Below are 26209 nucleotides of genomic sequence, written 5' to 3' on the forward strand. Positions count from 1 at the left end.
CCTCAACAGGTCACAGACCAGGTAACGAATCAAAATAATACTATACAACAGTTCCCATTACGAGGCGAAAATGGCATGAATGAGGATTGGTCGGATGATAGCTCAGATAGTGAGGAGTGCAGGCTTGCAGCATCCTTAGAGGTGGATCAGAGAGGCCCATATGTAGAAGGAAAGGTGATGGGCTACAAGGTTTCGTTCCTGGTTGACACAGAAGCCACACGCTCCACAGTTAGAAGTGCGGAAGTTCCAAGATTGCCTCTTTCAGGGCGTACCATAAGAGTGGTTGGAGTAGCAAATCAGTATCTGACTAACCCAATTACAGATCCAGTGCAGGTTGAGATTGGCAACTTCCAGGGGCTACATAGATTTGTAGTCTGTGATTCGAGTCCAGTATCCCTACTGGGAAGGGACTTACAGTGTAAGACAAAATGTTCAATTACCTGTTCCAATGACGGAATTGAAGTGCAGACAAATAGTGACGATGAAGGAGACAAAGGTCAGTTTTTAGAGGAAGAAACAGGAACAAATGAAGATTACCCTCTGATTACCCTCTTCCCGATGCATACCTTGATTGATTTACCTGTCGGATTACAGGGAACGGTAACAGAAAAAGTATGGGATCTGACTGGAAAGGAAGTAGGACTAATAAAAGGTGTGGAACCAGTTAAAGTCCAGATAAAGCCAAATGCAGTGTTCCCTCAAGTGCCACAGTACCACATGACCCAAGACGTTCTCATTGAAGTGTCACAAATAATTGCAGACTTTCTCAGGCAGGGAGTTCTAAAAGAAGTTTTGAGCAGTCCATGTAACTCTCCCATAATGGCTTTAAAGAAGCCCTGCGGGAAAGTTCAAATTGTACAGGATTTAAGAAAAATAAATGAAATTGTGATAAAATGTTGCCCTGTGGTGCCCAATCCAGCAGTAATAATGTTCCAGGTCCCCTGCGATGCTGAATGGTTTACTGTGGTAGACCTATCACAAGCCTTCTTTTCGATACCTCTTCATGAGGACAGCCAATTTTTGTTCAGTTTCAAATTCCTGAATAAGGTGTACAGTTGGTGCAGAATTCCTCAAGGGTTTACTGAGTCACCATCCATCTTTAATCAGATATTGAAGAAGGATTTGGAGCCACTGGTGCTGCCTTTTAATTCAACTCTTGTGCAGTACATTGACGACTTGCTAATTGCGTCCAAAACTAGAGACAGTTGTAAATACGATACTATTGCATTACTGAATCATCTGGGAAAGAATGGACATAAGGTGTCACCCAGAAAACTACAATACTGTCAGAAGGAGGTGAAATACTTAGGGAATTTGATTGAAAGAGGTTCCAGGAGAATATCAAAGGAAAGAATAACAGCTATCTTACAAATGAACCCCCCAATGACAAAAAGGGATGTCGGGATGTTTTTGGGAATGGTGGGCTACTGTCGCCAGTGGATACCCAACTTCTCGATCATTTCAAAACCATTGATAAAGCTGACTGGCAAAGAAATCAAGGATGAGCCATATACTATAACCTTGTCTAAGGAAGAATTTGAGTCATTTATGGAGTTAAGAGAATGCATGTGCAGGGCACCAGCATTGGGAATGCCTGACTATGAGAAACCTTTTCTGCTGTTTTGTCATGAACGTGATGCTTGTTCTTTGTCTGTCTTAACACAGGTCCATGGAGATGCAAACCGCCCTGTAGCATATTTTTCAGCTACCTTGGACCCTGTCGCAGCAGCCTTACTGGGTTGTTTGCGTGCAGTCGCAGCAGCTGGTCAGAGCCTTACACAATGTGAAGGCATAGTCATGGGATACCCCCTAACAGTAATGGTTCCACATTCGGTTGAAATTCTGTTGACTCGAAATAAAACTCAGCACATGACAAATGTTCGTCTCACTAGGTATGAGACAATCATATTGGGGTCACCAAATGTCACTATCAAACGTTGTAATGTATTGAACCCGGCAACTTTACTTCCTGATGAAAATACTGAAATAAAAAATGAGGAAGAATTCGAACATGATTGTCTTGAGGTAACCGAGCTATGTACCAAACCTCGCCCAGACATTCAGGACACACAGTTGAAAGAAAATGACTGTATCATGTTTGTCGATGGGTCTTGTCTAAGAGATTCGGCTGGAACACTGAGAGCTGGCTATGCGGTATGTACCATAACTGGTATCGTGGAAGCCTCCTGGCTCGAAAGAGTGTTTTCCGCTCAAGTGGCAGAACTAATTGCCCTTACTAAGGCATGCCAGCTGTAAATTTGAAAGTCACTATCTATACTGACAGCAGATACGGATTCGGAATTGTACATGATTTTGGCCAACTTTGGTCACAGAGAGGTTTTATGACCTCATCTGGTTCTCCTGTGAAAAATGGTGAGCAAATAAATGATTTGTTACATGCAATTCAGTTACCTCTTGAAATTGCCGTGGTGAAATGCAGTGCTCATATTAGATCACAAGACTTTGTGTCCATGGGAAACGGCTATGCAGATCAAGTCGCAAGTTTTTGCGCATTGAACTGTATATCGTTCAAGGACCAATGGGAATTATTACCACAAGCTGAAAATGACACATGTCTGAACCTTGCATTGCGGGTAGTCGACACATTAGATGAGTTAAAAACATTACAAAGCCGTGCAAGCAAAGAGGAGAAACGCTCTTGGCAAAGAATGCAGTGTGTACAAAGGGCTGATGATCTGTGGGTCTAAGAGGAAGGGAAACTAGTCTTGCCAAACAGTCTTCTATCTCAGTTTGCCAGACTCTACCATGGACAGGCTCACCTTGGAAGAGATGCAATGATCAGGTCATTCAAAATTGATTGGTTTAACCCAAAATTCAGACATGCCGCAGAAATTACCTGTCACAGGTGCATCATCTGTCAACAGAAGAATGCCGGGAAAGGAACTGTGGTAACTTTGAGCCACATTGGGAGAGCTGGGGGTCCATTCAACAAGATGCAAATGGACTTCATTGAAATGCCTGTTTGTGGAGAATTGAAGTACGTGTTGGTGATTGTGTGTGTTTTCAGTCACTGGATTGAGGCATATCCCACACGTAGAAATGACAGTCTTACAGTTGCAAAATTACTACTTAGGGAACTGATACCAAGGTTCGGGTTTCCGGTTTCTATAGAGTCAGATAGGGGTAGACACTTCGACAATGAGGTGATTAAACTCCTGTGTGCCGCACTTAACATCGAACAAAAGCTGCATTGTAGCTACCGCCCCGAAGCATCAGGACTAGTAGAACAAATGAACGGTACTTTAAAATCGAGAATGGCAAAAATGTGCGCAGCTACTAACATGAAATGGCCAGATGCCTTGCCTCTAGTGCTGATGTCAATGAGAAACACTCCAGACAAGAAAACAGGACTATCCCCCCATGAAATCCTCATGGGTAGAGCTATGAGATTACCAGCAGTACCTGCAAATGCGCTAGTGAATATTACAGATGTTATGGTGTTGGATTACTGCAAGGGTTTGGCTGATGTGATTCGCTCTTTCTCTCACCAGGTGGAAGCTAACACATTGCCACCGATTGGCGATGCAGGCCACTCTCTACAAGCTGGTGACTGGGTGGTTGTCAAGAAGCACGTGAGAAAATTGTGTCTAGAACCACGTTGGAAAGGGCCATATCAAGTGATCTTGACAACTACTACTGCTGTAAAGTGTGCCGGAGTTCCAAATTGGATACATGCCAGTCACACGAAAAGGGTAACGTGTCCTGCTGAAGAGGAACTCGAAGTTTCCGGCACAACAGCTTCAGAAAGAGAAGTCTCAGGGCCAGAAAACAGTCAAGAAGGAACTGAGACTATCGGAGAGCCCACTGAGAACAGCCTTGTCCCTCAAGCAGTCAACGAGTTCGAGAAAGGTGACAGAGTGCCTATCTCAGTAGAGGCGGCAGGAGAACTAAATCAAGGAGAAGTTCTCCCAGAAGTAGACAAATACGGGTTAGAACTCGAACCCGGCACAGACCCAGAAGAAGAAGAAGAAGGAGAAATTGTAGAGAGAAATCAGAGCGTACCAGAGTCTCCCGAGCCAACTGCAGGTCCATCAAGTGAAAACGCCATATCACAAGAGGAGGGTGCTGTCCAGCGTCCTGAAAAAACACATCAAGAGAAGACACATAAAGGTGATAACTGGCCAGATAGACCACTCCTCAAGATAAGAGACGTATCAAAAGACACAATAATAGAAGAGAACGATACATCTCGAGTGGAAGATCTAAGTGAAGGAGAACAACACGTGAACGAAGGCTGAAAAGAAAAAGAGTCGCAAACAGAAGATATACAGGTCCTGAATGGGCGTATGCTACAACATCTGAATGGCAACAAGAATTCCTAGCATTCTGTTTTGATCGAGAAGTACCAGGCTAATACTACGGTACCTGAACGAATCTGAGGAAAAGCTTGGTTAAAAATCTGAAAATTTGAAAACTGAAAAAGAGACTTAATAAATTACCGAAAGTGACACTAGAACCGGATTGACTTTTAAAACCTGATTACGACAAGCTGCTAACCTGATTTGACAAAAGGGTCCTGGAGTGAGTGAAGACACTGTAAATACACACAGAAAGAAAGAGAATATTCAAAATCATCCTCAAGTTGATTGTTGATCTACTATCTGATTCTATACAAATATGGCTTACAATAGAAGTAGTAGCAAGGGAAGTAATGTGTGTGGTTGGCTAGGACTTATAATAGGTGTTGTATGTGCAGTGATAATTGTGGGAGTGATTGTGGGAATGCCATGGATAGAAAAAGAAACTATTAATGCTACTCCAAAACCTGAAACTACCACACTAACACGGTGGGAAATATTTGAGCAGGATGCAAGACACATGCATGAGGGAACTAATGCAAAAGGGGAACTTTCTACTAATGTCTTCTATCGCTTACTAAATGAATATGTGGAAACCATGAATGCGAAAGATTGTTATGTATGTACTAAGATTCCTTCATCTGTGCAGGAGGGAGTTACATACCATAGCCTCCCTCTTACTTACGGGATTAGTTGCAGCTTGCTACTAACAAGACTCTATAATCAAGAGCATGTGCAATACTTCTATTCAAACTTGGATGTTGTATTTTCTTTTGTGCCTGTGATTGAATTTTTAAACAAGTTAGCTAAAGAACATGATATAAAAATAGTTAGGGGATTCTTTGAGCCGACGCTTACATTCGGGACTGCTTATGCACATCGCAATAATTTGACTTGCTTATTATCACCTGTTGAGAAAAGCTTTTTAGCTCACACTGATGATAGACGCAAAGCATTGAAAGAAAGATTAGAAAAAGGGTTAGAAAAACGCACATATGCAAATGATTATGCTTACACTGCAATCAAGACACAAGGAAAATTAGCTATATATGCATTACATGTAGGTAGGCTTTGTATATATAGGCCAAAATCTGAGCAGGACAACCTGTTTGTGGGAACGAGTGAGTGCAGGCATGTGTTTTTGTTTCAGAGTAAATGGACCTTTATGCTGAATGGACAGGATCCAGCGATCCCTGGGATCTATTACATCTGTGGGCTTAATGCTTATTACCGTCTCCCTAAGGGATGGTATGGGACATGTTATTTGGGAATAGTATTCCCAAAGATTTACCAGATTGATGACTTAAAACAGATACCTAAAACGTCTGAATTACAACATCCTAGACAAAAACGAGAATCAGTGGCGGCTGTCATTGGTGATATATTCGGAGCTATAATCCCTTCAGTAGGGGTTATCTTGAATTCTATGAAGATTCAAAAGTTGTCTACTATAGTGGATAACATGCTGACAAATTTCACAGGGGCTATACTCCTGATGGATACTGAACTTGCTGCAGAAAGAGCTATGACTCTTCAAAATCGGCTTGCTTTAGACATTCTTTTAGCTAAGAGTGGAGGGGTCTGCAAGATGCTCAACGAGCGTCATTGTTGCTCATTCATTCCGGATAACAGTAAAAAGATTAGAAGTATGCTTACTAACCTTACTAGAGATAGTACAGATTTGAAGGATTTGAAAGAACTTGGTGTTTGGGAGAAATTTGGAAAGGGAATTGCCAGAGTTGGGAGTTGGTTTACCAGCATTTGGAATGGGGTACTTGCAAAAATATTGATGGGTCTATTAATTGTTTTGGTCTGTCTATTAGGATTATGGGGGGCATGCAAAATTAATGACAAAATAAAGAGAAATTGGACTAAAAGAACCAGGAGAAATGAAGAAAGTGAAAGAGAGAAAATGTTGAATGAAATCTGGGAAAGTTCACATAAAGGGCAAGATGTTGAAATGCGTATTATGCATAAGGTGAAAAATTAAAAGTGAAAGGACCAAGAGAAAGGTTTATGTGATGACGAGCGTCATCAGAGGAGGGACTGAGAGAGCATAGTTTAAATATTACATATGCTAAACGTGAAATGCTTATATCAATGCTGCATAGAAAACGATAATAATTAGAGTAATGCTTAAATATGCATCTGAAAATTCGACTATAACGTGTGTGGTCACAATTATATACGTGAAACTAACAATGATAAATAAAACTGTTCATGCTATGGTTTATATTAACAGTTATGATATTGCATTGTATAGAAAAATCTCTTAGGCCTTAAAATTTGCGTAAGTTGAAGATTTAGCTGTGTAGCTCTCATATTAAAGCATATTTTCTGTTTTTCAGTGTGCTGACTCGCAAAGGGCCATGACCCTGCAATTGTTCTTTTCCTTCGTTTTATGTATCCAATTCCATCCTGTTCCCATCCGCATGCTAGTTGCCTTAGTATAAGTTTTATACAGATTTTGAAACAAAAGTATATGAAAGAATGTACAAGGACATTTGACCATGGACAAAAGAAACTCATGACCCGAGAAACGTGCCAAAACGGTGAAGTAACCCCGGATGTGCCACCTACGAAGACGTCAATTATGAAGACCAATCAAAGTGTTATAAATTATTGTGGGGTGACAATTGGGATTACCTAATGTATAATTTGATAGGTTAAAGATAGTGGGGTATAGTGAATATCCAATAGAATTTTGGGGGAAGGTATTACGAAAAGGGATAAAAACTCATGTCACAAAGGGACGAGAGAACTAGGTAGGGAATGCTGTCGATTTTATCCAGAAACTTTGTCACTCTGTTTGGTGACTTTGAAACTTAATAAACTATCCTCACCCATAGACTGCCCTTTTATGCTTCTCCTCCTTACGCGGGAAGTGTCCCTTGTCCTCTAGACGCAGTTAGACTGATGGCGATTCGACTGATGTCCTGAAGACGAAGACTGATCCTGTGTGCTGATTTAATCCTTGGAGGGTAATTATGACAATGCTATTGTAATCTGTCTGTTTGCTTTTCCTTTCTAGGTACCAACTGCTGTATTTTTTAATAGAGGCCATAGTTAGATGTTTTCTAAATTGGTGTTCTAAATTATTTTGCATGAAGCCCAACATGCTGATGCTAATTCGTGGTTATGATAAGTGATCACTCTAACTGACACAAATAGACAAAGACTGACGTTGCGCTATGCTGAACTGAGACTTACGTAATATTCTTTGTATTCCGATCTATGTTTACACTGTGTTATGCTCTTATGTTTGTGATTCTTACATTGATGAAATCTTATCACAGTTGCCATGTTGTGACTATGCTCTTATGCTTCTTGGTTCTGAGATTGACACTTCTGCTAGTAGATTGTAATCAATAGGGAATAAAATTCATAAAATTCTATCAAAAGGTGTGGTTATTCATGGCTGAAAGGTCATGGTTGCGTCGACAGTTTGATCAATGTCTTTATCCAAAGTAAAGTGTACTGTGGTGATAAATATTGGTGACATCATTGATATATTGTTGACATATTGATCAGTTATCTCGTCCTACGGTGTCTCACCACTGGGTCAAAAGATTCATTGGCCTAAAACGAGTCCTAATGTGTATAAATTGACATAAAGGGACGCGTTATCACTATGACAGCAGATACTCTTGGATGGGTAGCCTGATCACAGGACAGCTGCATATGAGCTGTGGATATGACAGTCTCCGGGCCCAAGTCAGGCCCACTGAATGATTTGGGCCCCGCTGGTCTTCATCTTCTTCAGAACTTGGGGCAGAAGACGCATTGGCAGGAAGGCATATAGAAGTCCTGAGTCCCTCCCTAGCGAGAGACGCCCTGGAAACTCCAATGTGTGGAACGCGTGACTGCCTGTTGTTGGCAGAGGCGAAGAGATCCAGCAAAGGTTCTCCCCATTCGTGGAAGAGATCTTGTACTGTCTCTGGGTACAACTGGCACTCATGATGGCTCATGATCGACTCTAGGTGTCGATAGCTGAGTTTGTTTGCCCTACATTCAATGATCCTGACAGGGGGTTCAACACCACCAGTAAGATTCCTTGATTGCCCAGCCATTTCCAATGGTGTAGAACCTCCTGGCACAGCGTTCATGACACCACCCTGCCCTGTTTGCATTAATGCCACATGACGGTGGTATTGTCCATAAGCATCTGCACCAGCCTCACCCTTTATAGATGAAAGGATAACTTTCAACACCATGCGCAGCTCCAGCAGGTTGATATGGAGCCAGGAGTTCTCCAGAGGCCTCTGGGCTTCACCTCTCCCATATGGCTAACCCTACCCAGGAGTGAAGCATCGAACACTGGCAGCTCTGGGTTGGGTAGGGAGAAGGGTCTTCCACTGACTCAGTCACAAGGCCAGCAACCACCACTGCAGATGTTTTGCAGTTTCCTCCGAAACCTAGATGTGTTCAGAAAGGTCCCCTTTATGCTGGGCCCACTGATACTTCAGATCCCACTCCAGAGCCTGCATATGCCACATGCTGTAATGTACCAGCAGGATGCAGGAGACCATCAGTTTTAGCAGGCAGAAGTTAACCTCACTGAAATCCAGAATAGAGGCTGAAAGATCTGGATCATGTTGTGAATGTCCTGGACTGACCTTTCTGGGGGAAAGGCACGAAACTCAACTCTGTCCAGAAAGGCTCTGGTAAAGGGGAGCATCTAAAATCAAATGTGACTTTGACATGTTGATAGTGAACCACATAGATGACCGGACGGTTGCTGTAGGCTAGAGATGATTGATGGCTGCCTGGGGCAAGCCTGCCTTCAACGGTCAGTCGCTGAATTAAGGGAAGACTGGAGCCCTGCTCTCCAAACATGTGCAGCTACCACCATCACTTTCGTGAACACCTGAGGGGCATTGATGAGACCACAAGGGAGCAGAGAGAGTTGGAAATTTTCCTATTCCACCACAAAATGCAGGTAGCAGGATGGTTATATGGAAACAGGCATCCTGTGGTTTTGGAGGGTCGAACTGGAGCTAAGGGCAAACCTACAGGTTATTTTCCCGATGGAGGGCCTCTCAGCACCTTGGGTCCTCAGGCATGCCAGACAGAGTCAGATGGATCTGAAGAGTCTGAGAACAGCATTGTATAACTCTTGAATCTGTGTTGAAGAGGGCTCTGGGAATTCTGGTTGTGCTGGGACATGTTACAGGATGGGCTCTGATGCCAATCAACTTCAGGAGTCCGATATAGAGGCATGGCGACCTCTGTGCTCCTTTTCAAGGGTATGAGAGTGGCAGGAAGGGGCAGAGTTCAGCTTAGATTTCTTATACTTTTTCTTCGACTTAACTGAAGATCTGAAATGCGACTATGACCGGCTTCTGGATCAACTCCTGCAACTACTTGAACGGGAAATTGATTGAGATCAACTCTTGGACAGAGACCGGTCCGAGCATGAAACCCTGCAGTGCTTGGCAATGTAGACTTTTACCTCACAGTCACTTTATGGCTTTTGGGTTTGCGCGCAGTCATTGCAGGCCTTGGGGTAGTGACTCAACTCCAGGCACCACCTTCAAACCTAATGATCGGTCACAGACATTTGCTTGCAATAGTCCCAACAATTTTTAAAATCTGTTGTTTTGAGAAGTGACATTCCCTTGCACACTGTAAATTTTGTGATGTAAAATGGTCTCAAAGAGACAAGACATTGCATATATATCTGGTGAAACAGAGAGAAAGGAACTGACAGCGCGCAGGAGTGGCGCCTACATAAGTTCCATACGTTATTTCCGGAGTGGAATAGCATCAGTACAGAGCTGCACAGCGCCACCTACTGGCACGCAGAGGTACTGGTGAAAAGTTTTTCACTCCAATCGGACGCCTGGGGAATATTCAGACGGTGAGGAATGTGTGGTTAGAGGTCTCTATCAGAAAGCAGTATTTCTTTAACATAGTGAACCTGTTTAGCTCCTCAAAAATTAACACAAACTACTGGGCTTTGGTATTAAAAAGGGTGAAGGAGGAGATAACAATCTATTTGCTACTATATCGAATTGTGTTATCCTATGAGATTAATTTACGTGACTGCGCCTCCTTTTCCTTGACACTCACATTTAAGAGTGTTTCAGACAATTCAACTCAGGATATGCACCATAAAAAAGCCTCTCATGTATATGCCTTGATAGGCTACAATGCTGCTAAATCTATAATACCGATAAAGGCCCTATCTGGAGGGCAAAGGACTAGCGAACAACTGACTAGTCTCTTAATTTAATCAATGCATCTTTGTGAGGGTGCGGGATGGTTCACAAATGTTTCCAAGTTTAGACTCAGCAAATATCGTACCTAATGAATTACTTTCAATGCGTTGATATAAAGCTAATGTATAATTTAATGTACTAAAGTGAAACACATCCTCTTCTTCAATTAATACATTTTTTAACATTTTGACGAGTCCTTATAGTTTTACAAGACATTTGTTGCACAGTTTACATGCAAAATATTTCGAGGGTTCAGTTTGTGCTATGGATCTTAGAGTCAAGCTGACTCCTACCTCTTCTGCCCCTGTTAATTTGCTGACTTGCCTATCTCTATTCATCTATTTACCCCTACGCTTTCCCCCTCCTTCTCTTTAGCAGCTTCTACAGCTCCATCGTTTCCTCGGTATTCCATTCCATGTAATGTTTCTCGACGACGTCCTTCCTCATTCATTTGCAAGACTTTCTAACACTTGCGAATAGAGCCACCTCCAGGGTGGTGGGAAAATGACGGGTTTAACAGAGAGGTACTTCGATCTATCTCAGAATTACTTTCACCCCGTAGACTAGCATGGGCATGTGTTTCACCCACACACTATCGACAAACGCGACCATTGTTTTATTACAGATTGCCGCAGGCGTTCTTCCACTTTATAGAATAACAGAGGCCTTGTTTCACCCTCCTGACTTACTGGGCAATGCGATAAGTCATTGAATGCAGGCTGTATCCATTCACAGGCCAACAATTGTTTTTGCGGTTTTATAAAGAATGGACTAGGCCAGGAAAGGGTGGCAGAGTGCTGTACAACACTGACGGCGAGGAGCAGAGTGAAAAACATTCTCATCACACAGAGATGAAGTAACGGAGAGCGTACAAGCAAAGTGCATTTTGTCAGAAAAAAGCATCATATACATGTACATAACTAAAGACCTAATAAAATAATTCTAAATTTCAAGGATATTCACAGAGGCTAGGGGGGGGGGGGGTAAAAAGGAGGCCAAAAGGGAGCTGGCTAAAGGGCTTTTCATACCTAGGTGTTTGATTGGGAAGGGATCTTTCCGTAAGCGCTTGAAGAGGGGCAGGGACAGAGCCAGGCTTATCTGCTTGATAAGGCCATCCTGAATTTGCGGTATTTCCTGAGAAGGTTCCGGTGTGTGTGGCTCTCTGTTGTATCCCTGGCCAAGAGAACTAGGACAAGCACCGAAAATATCAAACCTTGAAAACACCCTTCAAAATCAGACTAGATAGGTGCAAAATGTCAGTTTCAATAATGCCTCACCCATACAATGCTCCTGCTGAAGGGCGATGCTGAGATGTGGGGTAGGTATAGTGCAGCATTCTGACACCTGCTCACACCTCCTCCTTTAATGTCCCTGCCCCTTTAATGAATGTATTTTACCCACCCCGACCCTTCCCTGTAGAGCTGCTCTCGTGCTTTCACCTCAGATTCCAGACTCCCACATTGAAATACCCGGAACAGAAAATACCGAGGTCCTCCCCCAGGTACAATCCTTCCAGTCCACCCTTCGAGACAGCCCATCGCCACTGGTGGTAGAAGCATGATGCAGCCACCAATAGGAAGCCGAGTTCAGTGCTCATGAAAAGTGATGACTGGCCATCAATGGCGGTCACAGTACACAAACCCTCCAAAGTCATCACTGTGCACTGACCATCAGTGCTGATGACAATCAGTGGTGAGCACAGTGCAAGGATCAGTGGAACGGATCACAGTGCATGGAGCCTCAGAACTGAGCAGTGAGCATTAACAGTGTTGATCCCTATGCACTGACCATCAATGTTGATCACTAAACATTAACCCTCAAAGGTGATCACAGCGCACTGACCCTGACAAGTGGTCATCCGTACTATCAATAGAGGTCACTATACATTGACTATCAATGGTGACTACAGTGCATCAACCCTCAAAAGTTATCACAGTGTGTCGACCATCAGTGGTTAAATCAGTGCAGTGAAAAATCAATCTAACCAACACCAGTTAATTCACATGAATGATTGGTCCCACAATATCCCTTTCACTCGCTGAGTCCACCAGAGTTGTATCTTGTCCCCATCACCTTCAGCCCTTTGGGACACTACTCACCAACAACAGCATTCAACTTCACCAATATGCCAGTGACACAAATCTATATTTGAAAGTGGTCTATGCTTCAGACATCCAATGCTTCAAATACTGCTGGCACCTCATTCACACCTGGATGTCTAGCACCATCCCAATGGGTAGTGCTCAAAACCAGAATTATACCATTCAACAAGAACAAAAAACCAGGAGTCCAAACCTCATGAACATGACAGATTTGAAGTCCAACTTTCACCCAATTCCTAGTTATCCGGATTGACTCTGGATGCCAACCTCATCTTCAAGCCAAGAACACCAAGACAGCCTGCTCTGTACTCTCACTCTGCTAAAGAAAGTGAAACTATTCCCCAAGGACTGCAGATGAAGCACTCCTACTGTTGTATTTGGATGGTGGCAATGTCCTGGAGTTGGTGTGGAAACACCAGAGTGACTGCAGTCTGATCAGATTGATGCAGGGTTGTGTGGTCACAGAAAGTGATCTAAGATGATGTGCACCCCTCTCTGTCCCTTGGAGAACTATGTTGATGTCTAATTGTGACCAACACATTCGGATTGTGCGCATTGGCTGTACAGTTAAGTTTGTATTTGCAACTGTATCCCTGTTGTGATTTGACCCAGAATCTAGCAGATCAAATAACTAGCTACTGAATCACTGTAAGACTAAAGAATAGTGATTATGCCACAAAACTCCCTGAAGTCATATCTTATTCATGTTAATAAAGTCTTGCTTCTTTAAAAAAAAGATAATAACACAGCTTCTCGGTATATGAAGTATTACATGTGCTGGCTGGTCCTGCCTTTCTACTCCACATCAACCTAAATAAAAAAAAGCCTTTACTATGCATACTTGCTACCCCATTGAAAGTCAAAGTTGAGGGGGGGCATATGGGGCAGGGGGGCATATGGGGCAGGGGGCATATGGGCTGGGGGAGTGGGCCATGCTGAGCCCTGCCCCTCCCTGCACATGCTGGCTGAGCCACCAGCTGAAAAATAAAATGATAGTAAAATATTGTTTTATTTTTCAGCTGCTGGCTCTTAGCCAGTAGGGCGACACTCCTTTGCCATTGCAGAGGAGTCGCCCCTGGTGAACCGACCGTTAATAGTGATCACACTAGTCAATGGTGACTGAAGTGCCTGGACCACTGTTGATGGTCGCAGTGCACATGCAATCTGTGTAGTGGCAGTAGCAGGTGATCCAAATATCCTTACTAACAGAAATGTCCAACATAGTATGAAATACAATTTTTGGCTGGGTGGGCGCTATAAAGAAGGCTGAGTCTATAGATGGCTGATGAGTGAGACTAGATGAATGACTACCAACCAACATAAAAAGTAAATGACACATTTACAGGATGCAAGTTTGCAAGAAAAGAGTAGATTAGATAGTAGGGGACTGGTCATTCAGTCCTCAGGCATTCACTTAATAGTAAGTGACATCATACATAGTAATGTACATTTTACTCTTGGGGTTAGAAGGTATGGCGATTCGTGCGTTTCCATGCAAGACAAAGTTATTCCTTGTTGGTGAATAAAAATTAAATAGGATCTGGAGAATGTGTATACTTCCCGTTTCTAAGAAGCCATTGCAGACTGCATAGAGTTTGAAATACTTTTTTTCTATAAATTAGTGTTAAAATGAGAAAATAGTGAAAAACACTGCCAAAGATGGTGACACATAATTTGTCATTTCTTGACGCATAATTTAGTCAACCAAAATGCAGAGTCTGGCCCTTCACTGCCGCATTATTCTACTGGCTCTTTTATTAATCAGGGCTCAAGTCAGGGGTACTCACTGGTACACGGAGTCCACCTACTATTTTCACAAGGTAGATGCCGTCCACCCTGCCAAGTAGTTGTGCCGTACTGTAATATGCTGAAATCGTCCCAGTGTAATGTTTAAACACCACTCATTCAGCAGCTCCTCCACACTGTCTGCTTTCCTTCTGAGCATCAACATGCAGGCAGTAGTGAAGGAGCTTTTTTTAACTTCGAGCTGGGGTTAAAACAAAGGACAGAGTTAAGTGGCTATCAGGCCCCCTTTTGTTCTCGCTGGAGCTATCTTTAGCCTCACACCCACCTGCGAATGCAATGGAGTGAAAACAAAGGCACACGTGTTGTCACTTCAAAGGTACTGAAGAGATGCATGATTTTGACTTTGGTCAGTCCCTGGATTTCTTTGCACAGAATGTGTTACAGAAGATTGTGAGTGTTACAAGGTGTAGTAGCCACATGGTCTCCAAAGCTTGCTGTGCTATATTGGAAGGATTACAAGTAACAAAAGGATGTCCATGTCAAAAGCAGTAGCCCATTTACCTATCTACATGAATTAAAAATCTGTCATGATGTGCTTTGCAGGAGACATGTTAACCCTCTGTGCTCCTTTGATTTAAAACTGGGACTGGACACCATACACAGCTCTCAAGCAAATGTGTTAATCACCAGAGTTATCTTACCATTATTATTATTCCCTGAGATGTACAGGACATACAAAACTTTCTGCAGCTGGTGTCTTAATCCCATAAGTTTTTTAAAATGTAGCCTTTGCAACCAATTAAGCAGAACACATTTACTGTAAAGTTCCTCCTTGTGTTAATTTCTTTGTGTCAGAGATTTAAAAAAATAAATGTTAAACCTGAGGCACAGCTTTTACGTTGGGGTTGTGTCACTTTTTTGTCACAACCCCAGCGCAAAATCTCATTTGTTAAATCTGGTAATTCCCTCAAATGCACTCCTTATAGACCTTATAAACATAAGTGTGAGGTCTTAAGATCTGATGTCACTTCTTGTGATGTCACTTGCTGTGAGGTTGTGGATTGTAATGCCACTTGCTGGGATGTCATGTGTCATGATGTCACTTTTATACTGTCTAACTTGGTTAGTCCCCCCACTTCTTTTTTTTTAGGTCTTGTGCCCTGTTATTAATCCCACCCAAATGGTAACTGGCGGGGGTGATTATCCACAGGTCTTACCTTGAATCCGCCGTCGCCCTTCTTGCAGCACAGGCAGGCCAACATGAGGAAGATAAAGGTGAAGAGGCCAGAGAAGGAAACCACCACCACAGCCAAGGAGGAGGACCAAGAGAGCTCACTCAGAGGGGCGCCATCTGCAGGACAGAGAGAGAAGAGCAGCAGGTGTTACAGACATGAGGCATGACGGGAAAAGAAGCAAAGGACAGACAGAAGTGGGAGGCAGGAAGGGGAGTCTTTGCAAAGCCCTGGGAAAGGAACCCTGCTGTCACCAGCTGAACCTGTGGAGCTGTGACTGTGCTCCTGTGTCCTGGGTGTGCACAGACGTACCGTCAGGTTTCTGAATGTCCACACAAACACCTGTCACGTGAAAGTGTGTCTCGATGTCAGTGGAGTAGTGCGCCTACGCAAGTATCACAATCTGCCACATGCCCACTTCCCTCTTTACTCTTCCCCACACTTTCTTTTTGCCCATGGGCAGTGTCACACCCTGCCTGTGCTTCTGTTAAGGTACAAATTAAATAAACTTTCTGACAAAAGTTGTGCTGCGTCACCATAATCGCAGTGGTTGAAGTGCATTAAAAAAAGTATGGGAACTGTGATGCTAAATGCAGGATGGGTGGGGTCAGTGAGCATGAGGGCGGGGTAAAAGGTGTGGTTAAAGAAATATATTCTGTAAGGTTTTTTGGTCTTTCACCGTTAAGTAGCTACATATAAAATAACATGCAGCTTAGATGAAAAACAAATTAAAAATTAGTTAATACATTGCAGAGAGCAACAGAATTATGGCCCTCATTACGAGTTTGGCGGTCGGTCAAGCCGACCGCCAAACTTGCAGGGTGCCATGGCAGTGGCATCCCCCTGAACGTATTATAAGGTTCCTGCTGGGCTGACCGACAGGAACATTGGAGTACGCGGTTCCCACTGGACAATGCTATGATATTGGTCTTGGCTCCCTTAAGGAAGCGAGACCATTACCATAGCCCACAGCGCCCTTGGAATGCGTACTGTCTGCAAAGCAGCCAGGGTGCAATATCAACAGTCCTGGGTAGGGGGTGGCCCCGCACTCCCCATGCTAGGAGCATGGGCAGTGCAGGGTGCACCCCTGTGGCCCCCGGCACTGGCTTTCCGTCAGCCTTCTCACGTTGGGGACCCTGCCATGAGAAGGCTGCAGAAAGCTAAGTTGTAATCAGGCAGGCAGTGCTGAACTTAGCGTCGCTCCGGCTGAGTACAGCTCAGACTGCCGTCGGACCGCTGAGAACCACACTCCCTGGTGAGATGGTGGTCCCCTGGTGGGTCTGCCTGCCAGGGTTGTAATGTGGCAGCTGGACTGCCATAGTTGCAGTGGTCCGACTGTCACGGTCGAGGCTGGTGGTTCTTCTACTGCCAGCCTCGTAATAAGGCCCTAAGCCTTAGTTGGTGCAAGAGAGTAAAGTGACTTGTCTATGTTTAGTGCTACGATGTCACAGCCTGTGACAGAAAGCACTGTGAATATATAATTCATTATTTTAAACTTGCATTACCCCAGGGATGTGGAATTCCCATCGCCCAGGACATATTGTTTGGGGTCAAGGGCAACAAGTTCTCATGCTTACTTTGTCCTTGAGACAAGTAGGCCCAACCCCCCTGCAGCACAAACACTTTGGCTGTCAGTTTACAGAGAAGGGACTGTCTATAGTTGAGGTAACATGTGCATCCGTAAGCTAATGGTGTTTTAACTTGTATTTATGGTTCATTATTGAAAAGCCTTTATTATTAGGATGAGCACTGTAAATAAACGTTTTAAGGTTACACTGCACTAATGACAGCGGTTCCAGTAAAAAAATAAAATAAAAAAGTGTTCACACATTTGAAAAGTTTAACAATATCAGGCTTAGTATAATGCTCACAGAATGCTCTCTGATTAGATGCAAATGTTTACAGCAGCTTGTAAGCAAGAGTGATGATTCTTTGCTTTCAAAATAAAATGTTCAGAAAAAAATGCAATTAGGAAAAAAAGTTTCGCTTCTATGAAATTAGGTGCTATTTCTTTGAAGCGTCATTTAGTAAAATGTGTCAAGGGTAAATTTCCAACCTTTCTCAGTTTATAGAAAAGATTAGAGAAGAGCTAGTGAACATCCTTAAAACATGCAAGTTAGTCGGTTTGCAGACTCAAAGGCATTCCAGCCCTGGACCGTTTCTCTTACTTCTTTCTCCAGCCCCAGTATGTAGATCGGTGGAAAGGTAGCAACATAAGGAAATTGCTATAGCAGGGATTGAAATTGCAAGTATTCAAGCTCTACTATAGAATTAGTGTTGGCATGATCAGTGAGGCTATTATCACAGCTCTTATGGGAAGACTGCTGCCACAATTTGTTGCCGCAATACATGGTACCAAAGGGACAAGTAGATTTGTTTACAGGACAAGTAGATTTAAGAAGCAATCTGTCCCATGGACAAGTAGATACTTTGTTAAATGTCACACCTCTGCATTACACACAGTATTCGATAAATTGCTACAAAATGTGCAAATGTTTAAGAAAAAATGGTGCTTCCAAAAATCAGATTTTAGTAGTGCTCAGAATGTATGTAATGGATTTTTTTTACATTACTGTCCGTTCAACACCTCCAGGTGTGGTAAGTGCGATATAAATACAATTTAAGTGTGAACTTTACAGCCCAGTTGTTAACTCTTTGCACTGCCATTCAAAAATAATACATCTTTGTCATCCCAAAGCTTCCAGTAACTAGGTCAATTAAAGCCAGTACATCTCCTAAGCATCCTTTACATTTGCAGACTAACTGGTAGCTCACATCTGCATTTCTTTCAGACACGCAGGCACCCTGTCAGGAAGGCTTCTTTAGCTGTCTGCTTCACAGGAGACTCAATACAGGACACTTCAACTGAGCAACATAACTGTCCGAGTTAACCGTCTGGACAGTTGTCTTTTTACAAAAAGTAGGGGAACGGTGTTTCATAAATCATAAAAATATAGCAAGTCGTGCCCCTCCGATCCCGCTCACTTACACCACAGCTGTTAAGCCCTCATGACAGCACGCAGTTTAATGCGTGTCGGTGCGCTTGTGCATATATTCGCGACGGAACTCACAAGCTCACAGCATAATTTAAAAGCACACACAGATTTTCTGATTTTTTGAATCCTACATACACGAAACAAATTAAATCCTGGGACCACAAGCTGACTATGCCATAATAGTCAGAACAAACCTTATGATCCGCTTCACTACACGCTGGCCAAGCTGTTAAGGCGACTTTTCAATGGTTCTTTGCTCGAATGTAAGTAGTCTGTGGCTATCCGGTCCAAACCAGCAGTTTCAATGATGCCCGGCAACCCGTAACATACCGGGCACCTCAGCCTTCTGAAGTGATGCCAAACAAACTGCCCCAGCAAAGAACGGTGGCTTTGCTAAGAATGTATTTTAGTACAGCTGATGAAAACCCAGCGAAAGCTGTTGGACCATGAATAATACTAAATTCAGTCAGAAAAAGGCGGCCTCCGCTGTGGCGGTGGGTGCCACAGGCCGTCAGGGTAAAGAGGGTTGGGGCTTGCCCTTTTGATTTTTAAGGTCAGGATTTGCCTCAGCGATGGGCAGTAGGCCCCGCCAGCGTGCAATACCGTTTTGAGCACTGTTCAGTACACGGGAAATGGGCGGTAAACATTACAGAGGCGTGGGAAAAGCAAAGCACCTTCCCTGGAAGGAAGCGCATGACTTACAAAAAGTATCCAGACCACGGCCTGTGCCAAAACGAGAACGTAAGGCTGGGTCTTGCAGCCAAGGCCAATCTGCGGAAGTCTTATTTACATTTCACGCTATCACTGCGCGCATATCAACAGAATTCATACAAAATAAATGCTGCATGAACTTTTAGCAAGGGGGTCATGAGTTCAAAATGGAGCAGGTTAGCCGATGATGAAAGCTCGCCATCTCAGGGACGGTGACCTGCACTGGTCTTTGTGACGCTAGAGACACCATCCGCTCCACTGGGGCGCATGCCCAGCCCATAAACTAACCAGCATTGCCAAAGGCAATAGGTCTCCCTTATTGGAACTACATGGCAATACTAATGTGTTTTGCCAATGCTCTGCAACATCAGCAAAAATATATATTTGTTTGCCAATGCCGTGCAACACCAGCAATACATTAATGAATAAAAACAAAAAGAGCGAAATTACATGTAACAGTGTACACTTGTCATGATGCAATGGCGACCCAGCTTGATTGCGTATGCGCGCCTGAGGGACACTTAACCATACCTTTTCCCTCTGAGTTCTTTAAACTGTTAAATGCCTGATGTCCTCTGTCCTCCAAGCTGAACTGCATCCCTTCATACATACATAACCATCTGCAGCTGTGGACACGCTCCGAAGGGTAAGTCACAGGGAGAGGATCAGGTGAACAGTCTCTTGCCCCCTACAAGTCTCTTCTGTTTGCCCCTGCATCTTTTGAACAGTTTCCCTATTTATTTATTTCCTTCTGATTGCTCTCTGTCACACCACACACACGCCTCTTCCCCTGTCACCCCCACCCCCCCGTTTCCTTTTGTTCTCTCCATGATTGCTCTTTCTCTCCCTACTTCTTGGTCAGACGCCTAAGGCTGGTGACCCTTGTGTTTCTTCTGTCCTTGCGAAGACCACATCACCTTCAAAGCTCCTTCCTCACGCTCGGTCATAGCTTCTCGTTTTGCAATCCTCGTGCCACTTCTCCTGGCACTGAGTGCTTTGAGGTGTCCTCGTGGTAGCTTACAAATAACCAATATAACAGAGTAAAACAGCCCCTGTCAACAACGAAGGCCCCTTTTCACTAAAACAGTAAGATTGTCTTTCCTTTAAAATAATCCTGTTTTTTCGCTCCCTCTATCTCGGCCTCTCATTCCTGGTCTTATAGTGTCTGTCAAGATCTCTTGTTCAAGCCCTCTCTTTATGGCTTTTTCTCAGGGTTTCATTTTGAGTCTCTCTCTCTCTCCCTCTCACACCCCTCTCACCCCCCCAGGCCTCTCACTTCCCCTCCACCCCTGGTGGTCAGTGCACAGACACAGGATGGACGATCATTGGTTAATTCGTAGACGTGAATGAGAAAGAATCAGCAACCTCCACCACAACCCGTCCTTTTATCACACACACACCTTCCTAAGACCTTTCCTTCTTTCCCAAATCCAAGCCACACAATCCATCATCCGTTTGTCCCACACCCTCAATCGTTCCTCCCCTTCTCTAGGCCCTTCTTCTGACCTTCATTCAACTCCCACACATAAATTCCTCACACTCAATCATATTCCTTAGCCGCTCCCTTCACTATTCTCCTTCTTCCGTTCGGCCTTCCCTTCTTAATTATCCTTTCCATCAAACATCTACTCCATCGGACCCTTTTCTGCTATCGTCTATCTCACCTCAGCCCTCTAACTGTTCTTCCCCACCCTTCACCTGTCAGCACTTCCTGTCCTCATCTTACTCAATCCAGTCTCCTCCTGATCTTCTGCTACACTGCCTGGTCTCTTAAAACTACTGTCCATGGCTTTCCAGATGGGGGCTAATGGCCACTGGTGGGTCGTCCAGCTGTCAGCTAAGAGCTGCAAGGTTCTACGGCTAAGTGCTGGGGGCTCATCTCACCATCTGTGGGCTGTCAGCTGAGAAGTGTGACTCACTAGTGTGGGGGGAATGGACAGGTGGTGCCACTGCCTGCAGTCAACTCAGGGCCTCTGCACACCCATCAGTTGAGAGCTGCATGGCTCAGTGGGTCGAGGTTCAGCTGGTACATGCAGGTAGACAGCGTCTTCCCACTAATTTCACAGGCGGACGCCGTCTACCCTGCCAACAGCTAGGGCCCCACAGAAATCTTCTAAACCTGTCTGGAGTAATTTTTAGACACCGGGACACATTCATCCTGCAAGTTGCCTGTTTTTCTTCAGAGCAGCAAGGTGCAGGCAGGGAGGGGCTTATCAGATTCCAGCTGGGCCCATAACAAACGCAAAGGCCGAAGTTAAGGGGACATCAGGTCTCCTTTTGTTGGACAATCCTGTCTGGGAGACTCACACCTAATTGCAATGGAGGGGAATCAAAGGGACGCAGCTAATTACCCACGGGTAGTTAAGAAAGTCACATTTTGACTTTGTTCAGTCCCTGTATATAGGAGATATGTATGCACTGAAAGAATGTCAGATGTTTGGGTCTGTACCAGTAATTACACAAGCAACAATTTAAATAACCACTATTATGTATTTTCTTTTATAGCACTATAGTGCTTCTCATCCCAATGCAGGGTGTCAGAGCACTTTACATCACATATACATATCATACATTGACCATAAATCATATGTGTGTCAATCAATGTACAGTATGTGTTACGTAAGATAACGAGGGCTACAAGGTGTAGGAGTCGCATGTCCTTCATATTACGTTGACTTACAATCTGTGAACTGCAAGTAACAGAAGGATCTTTGTGTTAAAAGCAGTAACCTATTTACATAAAATACAAATCTGTTATCTGTGTGTTTCATAATGTACTTTGCAGGAGACTTATTAACCCTCTATGCTACTTTGATTCAAAACTGGTACTAGACAAAACACATCTCTCCAGCAAATATTTTAACCTCCAGAGTCGTTTTGCCATTATTATTATTCCCCAAGATTAAGTTGGCACACAACGATCTCTGCAGCGGGTACCTTAAACCTATAAGGTATTTTAAAATGCAGACTCAGCAAATAATTTAGCAGAACAGATTTACTGTCACGTTTCTTCTTGTTGCCAATTTATTTTTGGCAGAGTTTTAAAATATAAATGTAAAAGTTGAGGCTCAGATTTTGCATTGGGATTGCTTCACTTTTTTTGGCACAACCCAAAGCAAAATCTAATTTGTTAAATATTGTAATGCGCTCAAATAGACCTGCAACACGTATGTCCCTTTTTGTGATGTCAGTTCCTGAGAGGTCAGGGTTGTGATGCCACTCTCTGTGATTCCACACGCAATGTCACGCGCCGTGTTGTCACGTACCACAATGTCACGTGCCATGATGTCACTTGTATACCGCCTACCTAGGATAGTCCCCCCCACTTACTTCTTAGGACTTGTGCGCTGCCCGTCAGCTCAGAGCTGCATGGCACTCTAGCATGGAGTTCAGGGACTCTGCACAACCGTCAGTTCAGAAATGCATGGCACACTCAGTAGGCGTTCAAGGCCTCTGCACACCGGAAAGCTCAGAGCTGCATGGCTCTGTGGCTTGGAGTTCAGGAACTCTTCACATCCATCAGATCAGAGCTGCATAGCACTCTCACTAGGAGTTCAGGGCCTCTTCACAGCCATCATTTCAGAGCTGCATAGCACTCTCACTAGGCGTTCAGGGCCTCTTCACAGCCATCATTTCAGAGCTGCATAGCACTCTCACTAGGCGTTCAGGGCCTCTGCACAACTGTCACTTCAGAGCTGCACGGCACTCTCACTAGGCATTCAGGGCCTCCTTCTACACACCCGACAGTCCACAGCTGCATGGCACTCTGGCTTGAAATCCAGGGCCTCCGGATACCCGTCAGCTCAGAGCTGCATGGCACTCTGGCTTGAAATCCAGGGCCTCCGGATACCCGTCAGCTCAGAGCTGCATGGCACTCTGGCTTGAAATCCAGGGCCTCCGGATACCCGTCAGCTCAGGGCTGCACGGCTCTTCGGCTTGAAATCCAGGGCCTCCGGATACCCGTCAGCTCAGAGCTGCATGGCACTCTGGCTTGAAATCCAGGGCCTCCGGATACCCGTCAGCTCAGAGCTGCACGGCTCTTCGGCTTGAAATCCAGGGCCTGCGGATACCCGTCAGCTCAGGGCTGCATGGCACTCTGGCTTGAAATCCAGGGCCTCCGGATACCCGTCAGCTCAGAGCTGCATGGCTCTTCGGCTTGGAATTCAGGGCCTCACCACACCGTCAGTCCACAGCTGCATGGCTCTGCGCATCCGTCTTTTCAGAGCTGCTTGGCACTCCGACTGGGAGTTCAGGGCCTCCGGACACCTATCAGCTCAGAGCTGCATGAGTCTTTGGCTGGTCCTTGCATGCAGTCAGCTAGGAGCTGCACAGCTTTAGGATGGTAGCTAAGGGTTTGTGGTGCACTCTCAGTGGACTGGCTACCTTTATGACAATGCTGTTAAAAAGGTATCGAAACTAGATCGAGTTTAAAGTGGCCAAGGGCACACATTTATATGTGATCATTTGAAGGCGCTCACTGTCTTTTTTTTAATGCGGCACACACCTAACGTCAAGACCCTGTTTTCTTGGGCTTTGCTTTTTCTGTGGTAGCGCCCTGTGATGTGTTTGTGCTGTCTGTGTAGAGGAGAGTAGCACTGTTGCTATAGCTACTGTTTGGGTGGAAGTTTGTTTTTCAGTTCTTCTGACACTTTCTTCTTTTATATTTTAACACAGACGTGACAGGCATATTGAAGATTGCACGTCCACCCAGAGTAGGTCATTTGAGGTCATTGCCGGCTAACAGAAGTGAAATATCACCCAATCCAGTGGCACTCAGATGGATGAGAGGCTGAGTGGATCTCTCGGGTTTGACCTTGTGGCAATGGAATCACACGTGAATCCCTGCAGGGCCAACTGATCTGGCTGTCGTGGTCACTTACATGACATTTTCAGTTTCATTGTTTTAAACTTAACCAATATTTAACTTTAGTATTATGCAACACTTGCTGCAGCAGATGCCGCCATATTTAATATGTAAATGGCGAGTGTTCAGTGGGGAACTCAACGACGGCCATTTTATCCATCTCAGAAGCGTGAACGACTAAGGGCCTAATATATATTTTTGCTGTAAGGATACTCCGTCACAACAGCAACAGAGTATGCTTATTCAAAAATAATCGTCTACCCACACATTCAGAAGCAGGTGGACCACTGGTATAACCACAGCGGAGCCTACGCTGTCTCTGCCATGGTTACACCCTTCCGCCGGCTGGAAAGAGAAAGGGTTGACGGAGGCTGATCGTCATGTCCGTCCACCTAATTTAAATGGGTGGGCATACAGGTCAGGTTTCACTGCCTGTCAATGCCAGGATAATCCTGGTGGTAAGGGGCAGTGAAAACTCAATGCTCCCCTCACCATAGGAGAGAACTTTCATGGGGAGGAGAGCTGTGGGTCACTATTAAAAAAGCATTGACAGGAACCGCAGTGACAGCGGTTCCTGAAAATGCTTTTTAAAATGACCACCAGCTTGGCGGTCATTTCTAAATTTGGCGGATGGTAGTCAGCCGCCAGGCTAACGGAGAATACTCCGTCTGCCAAAACGTAAATCAGGGCCCAGGATGCTCATGCTAGGATTCAAAAACCTTACCATGCAGGTCACGCAGAATCACTGCAATGGGCACAATACTGGTACATACACATACATGTACGAACAGGGATATCACCTACATTCATTAGAATGACAGGACCAGATGCCACACCCAGATATATCATTCATCATGTTATGAACAGCCACAAAGCACGAAGAAAGTTAACGAAACTATTAACATGATTGTTAAAATGTATTAGAAAATATTTTTTCCACAATGAAAAGCAAAACAGTTCTCACTGTTTTTTGTCTTATTATGGTCTTGCTCTCCTAATTATATTTCGATAAAAGCTTGCATCCTGAGCTTCTGTTATAGTTAGGTTGGGCCGGACGCCCCTGCTGCGTATTTGTTCTTCATCCTTGCTAAATATCCATTGCTTACGGTTACTTTTCAAGGAGGGCAATGACGCCTAGAGAGTGAGGACACAGGGGGTACACAAAACAATGACACAATGAACAGATTGCGAGCCAGCAGTAAACGGGCATGCAGTGCCGGGTGAATTCGTTTGATGAGACTAAACGCGGGGCCAGAATCCCTGCCAATGACAACTGGCGGGGGTGCGGGGGATCTAGAGCTCTTTTACACCAATGATTGTGGCTGCTCTGGCTACTGGTCCCAGCAGAGAGGCCTCAGAGGGGATGGGCAATGAGTCTGAAATCTCCCCGTACAAGACGAGCAGGTATGAGGCACATTGGTGGGAAGTGTGAGCAAGAGGAACACAAAGTAATCTGAGGAGATGTTACTGTGAGTACAATAGGCTGCAGGGAGCACTGGTTGCTTAGACAAGCTGACACCATTGGCAGTATGAGAAGAAGGTGATGAGCGTCGTGAGAAGACTGCACTAGTGAGCAGTGTGAGGCGCTGGCAATAGTGGGTACTACAAGCAATTATTGGTAGGTGGTGGGAAGCTGGCATTGGTGAGCAGCATTAGAAGGCTGTGCTGGTGAGTGGTGTAAGGTGGTGCCCCCATGAGAAGCTGGCCTTGGTGAGTAGCATGAGGAGGCTGCCCTTGTGAGTAGCGTGTAGAACTGGCAGTGGCAGGCAGTGGGATGAGACACTACGCACAACATTTAGAGAAGCCCACACTTGAGGGCATTGTGAGAAGCTAGCACTGCTGGCAGTATGAAGAAAAGGCAGTGGTGAGCATTGTGAGAAAGTACTGGGCAGCAAGATTAACCAGTACTGGTGCCCAATGTGAGAGGCAGACATGCGGCAGTGTGAGAACTTGGCAAGAGTGAGCAATATGAGGTCCTGCTAAAGGTGGGCACTACAAGCTGGCATTAGTGGACAGTG

General features: G+C 44.5%; 1 protein-coding gene across 3 annotated transcripts in view; it reads right to left on the bottom strand.

Annotated features, from left to right (window-relative positions):
- The window catches only part of AATK (apoptosis associated tyrosine kinase), a 407310-nt gene that overhangs the window by 138656 nt on the left and 242445 nt on the right, over nucleotides 1-26209 (bottom strand). For all 3 annotated transcript variants that reach the window (XM_069199741.1, XM_069199742.1, XM_069199745.1), the window contains exon 2: nucleotides 15606-15739. In XM_069199741.1, the coding sequence (XP_069055842.1) occupies nucleotides 15606-15739 (134 nt within the window). The remainder of the gene's footprint in view (nucleotides 1-15605; nucleotides 15740-26209) is intronic.

Source organism: Pleurodeles waltl, chromosome 7, assembly GCF_031143425.1.
Source record: "Pleurodeles waltl isolate 20211129_DDA chromosome 7, aPleWal1.hap1.20221129, whole genome shotgun sequence".
NCBI classification, from domain to species: domain Eukaryota; kingdom Metazoa; phylum Chordata; class Amphibia; order Caudata; family Salamandridae; genus Pleurodeles; species Pleurodeles waltl.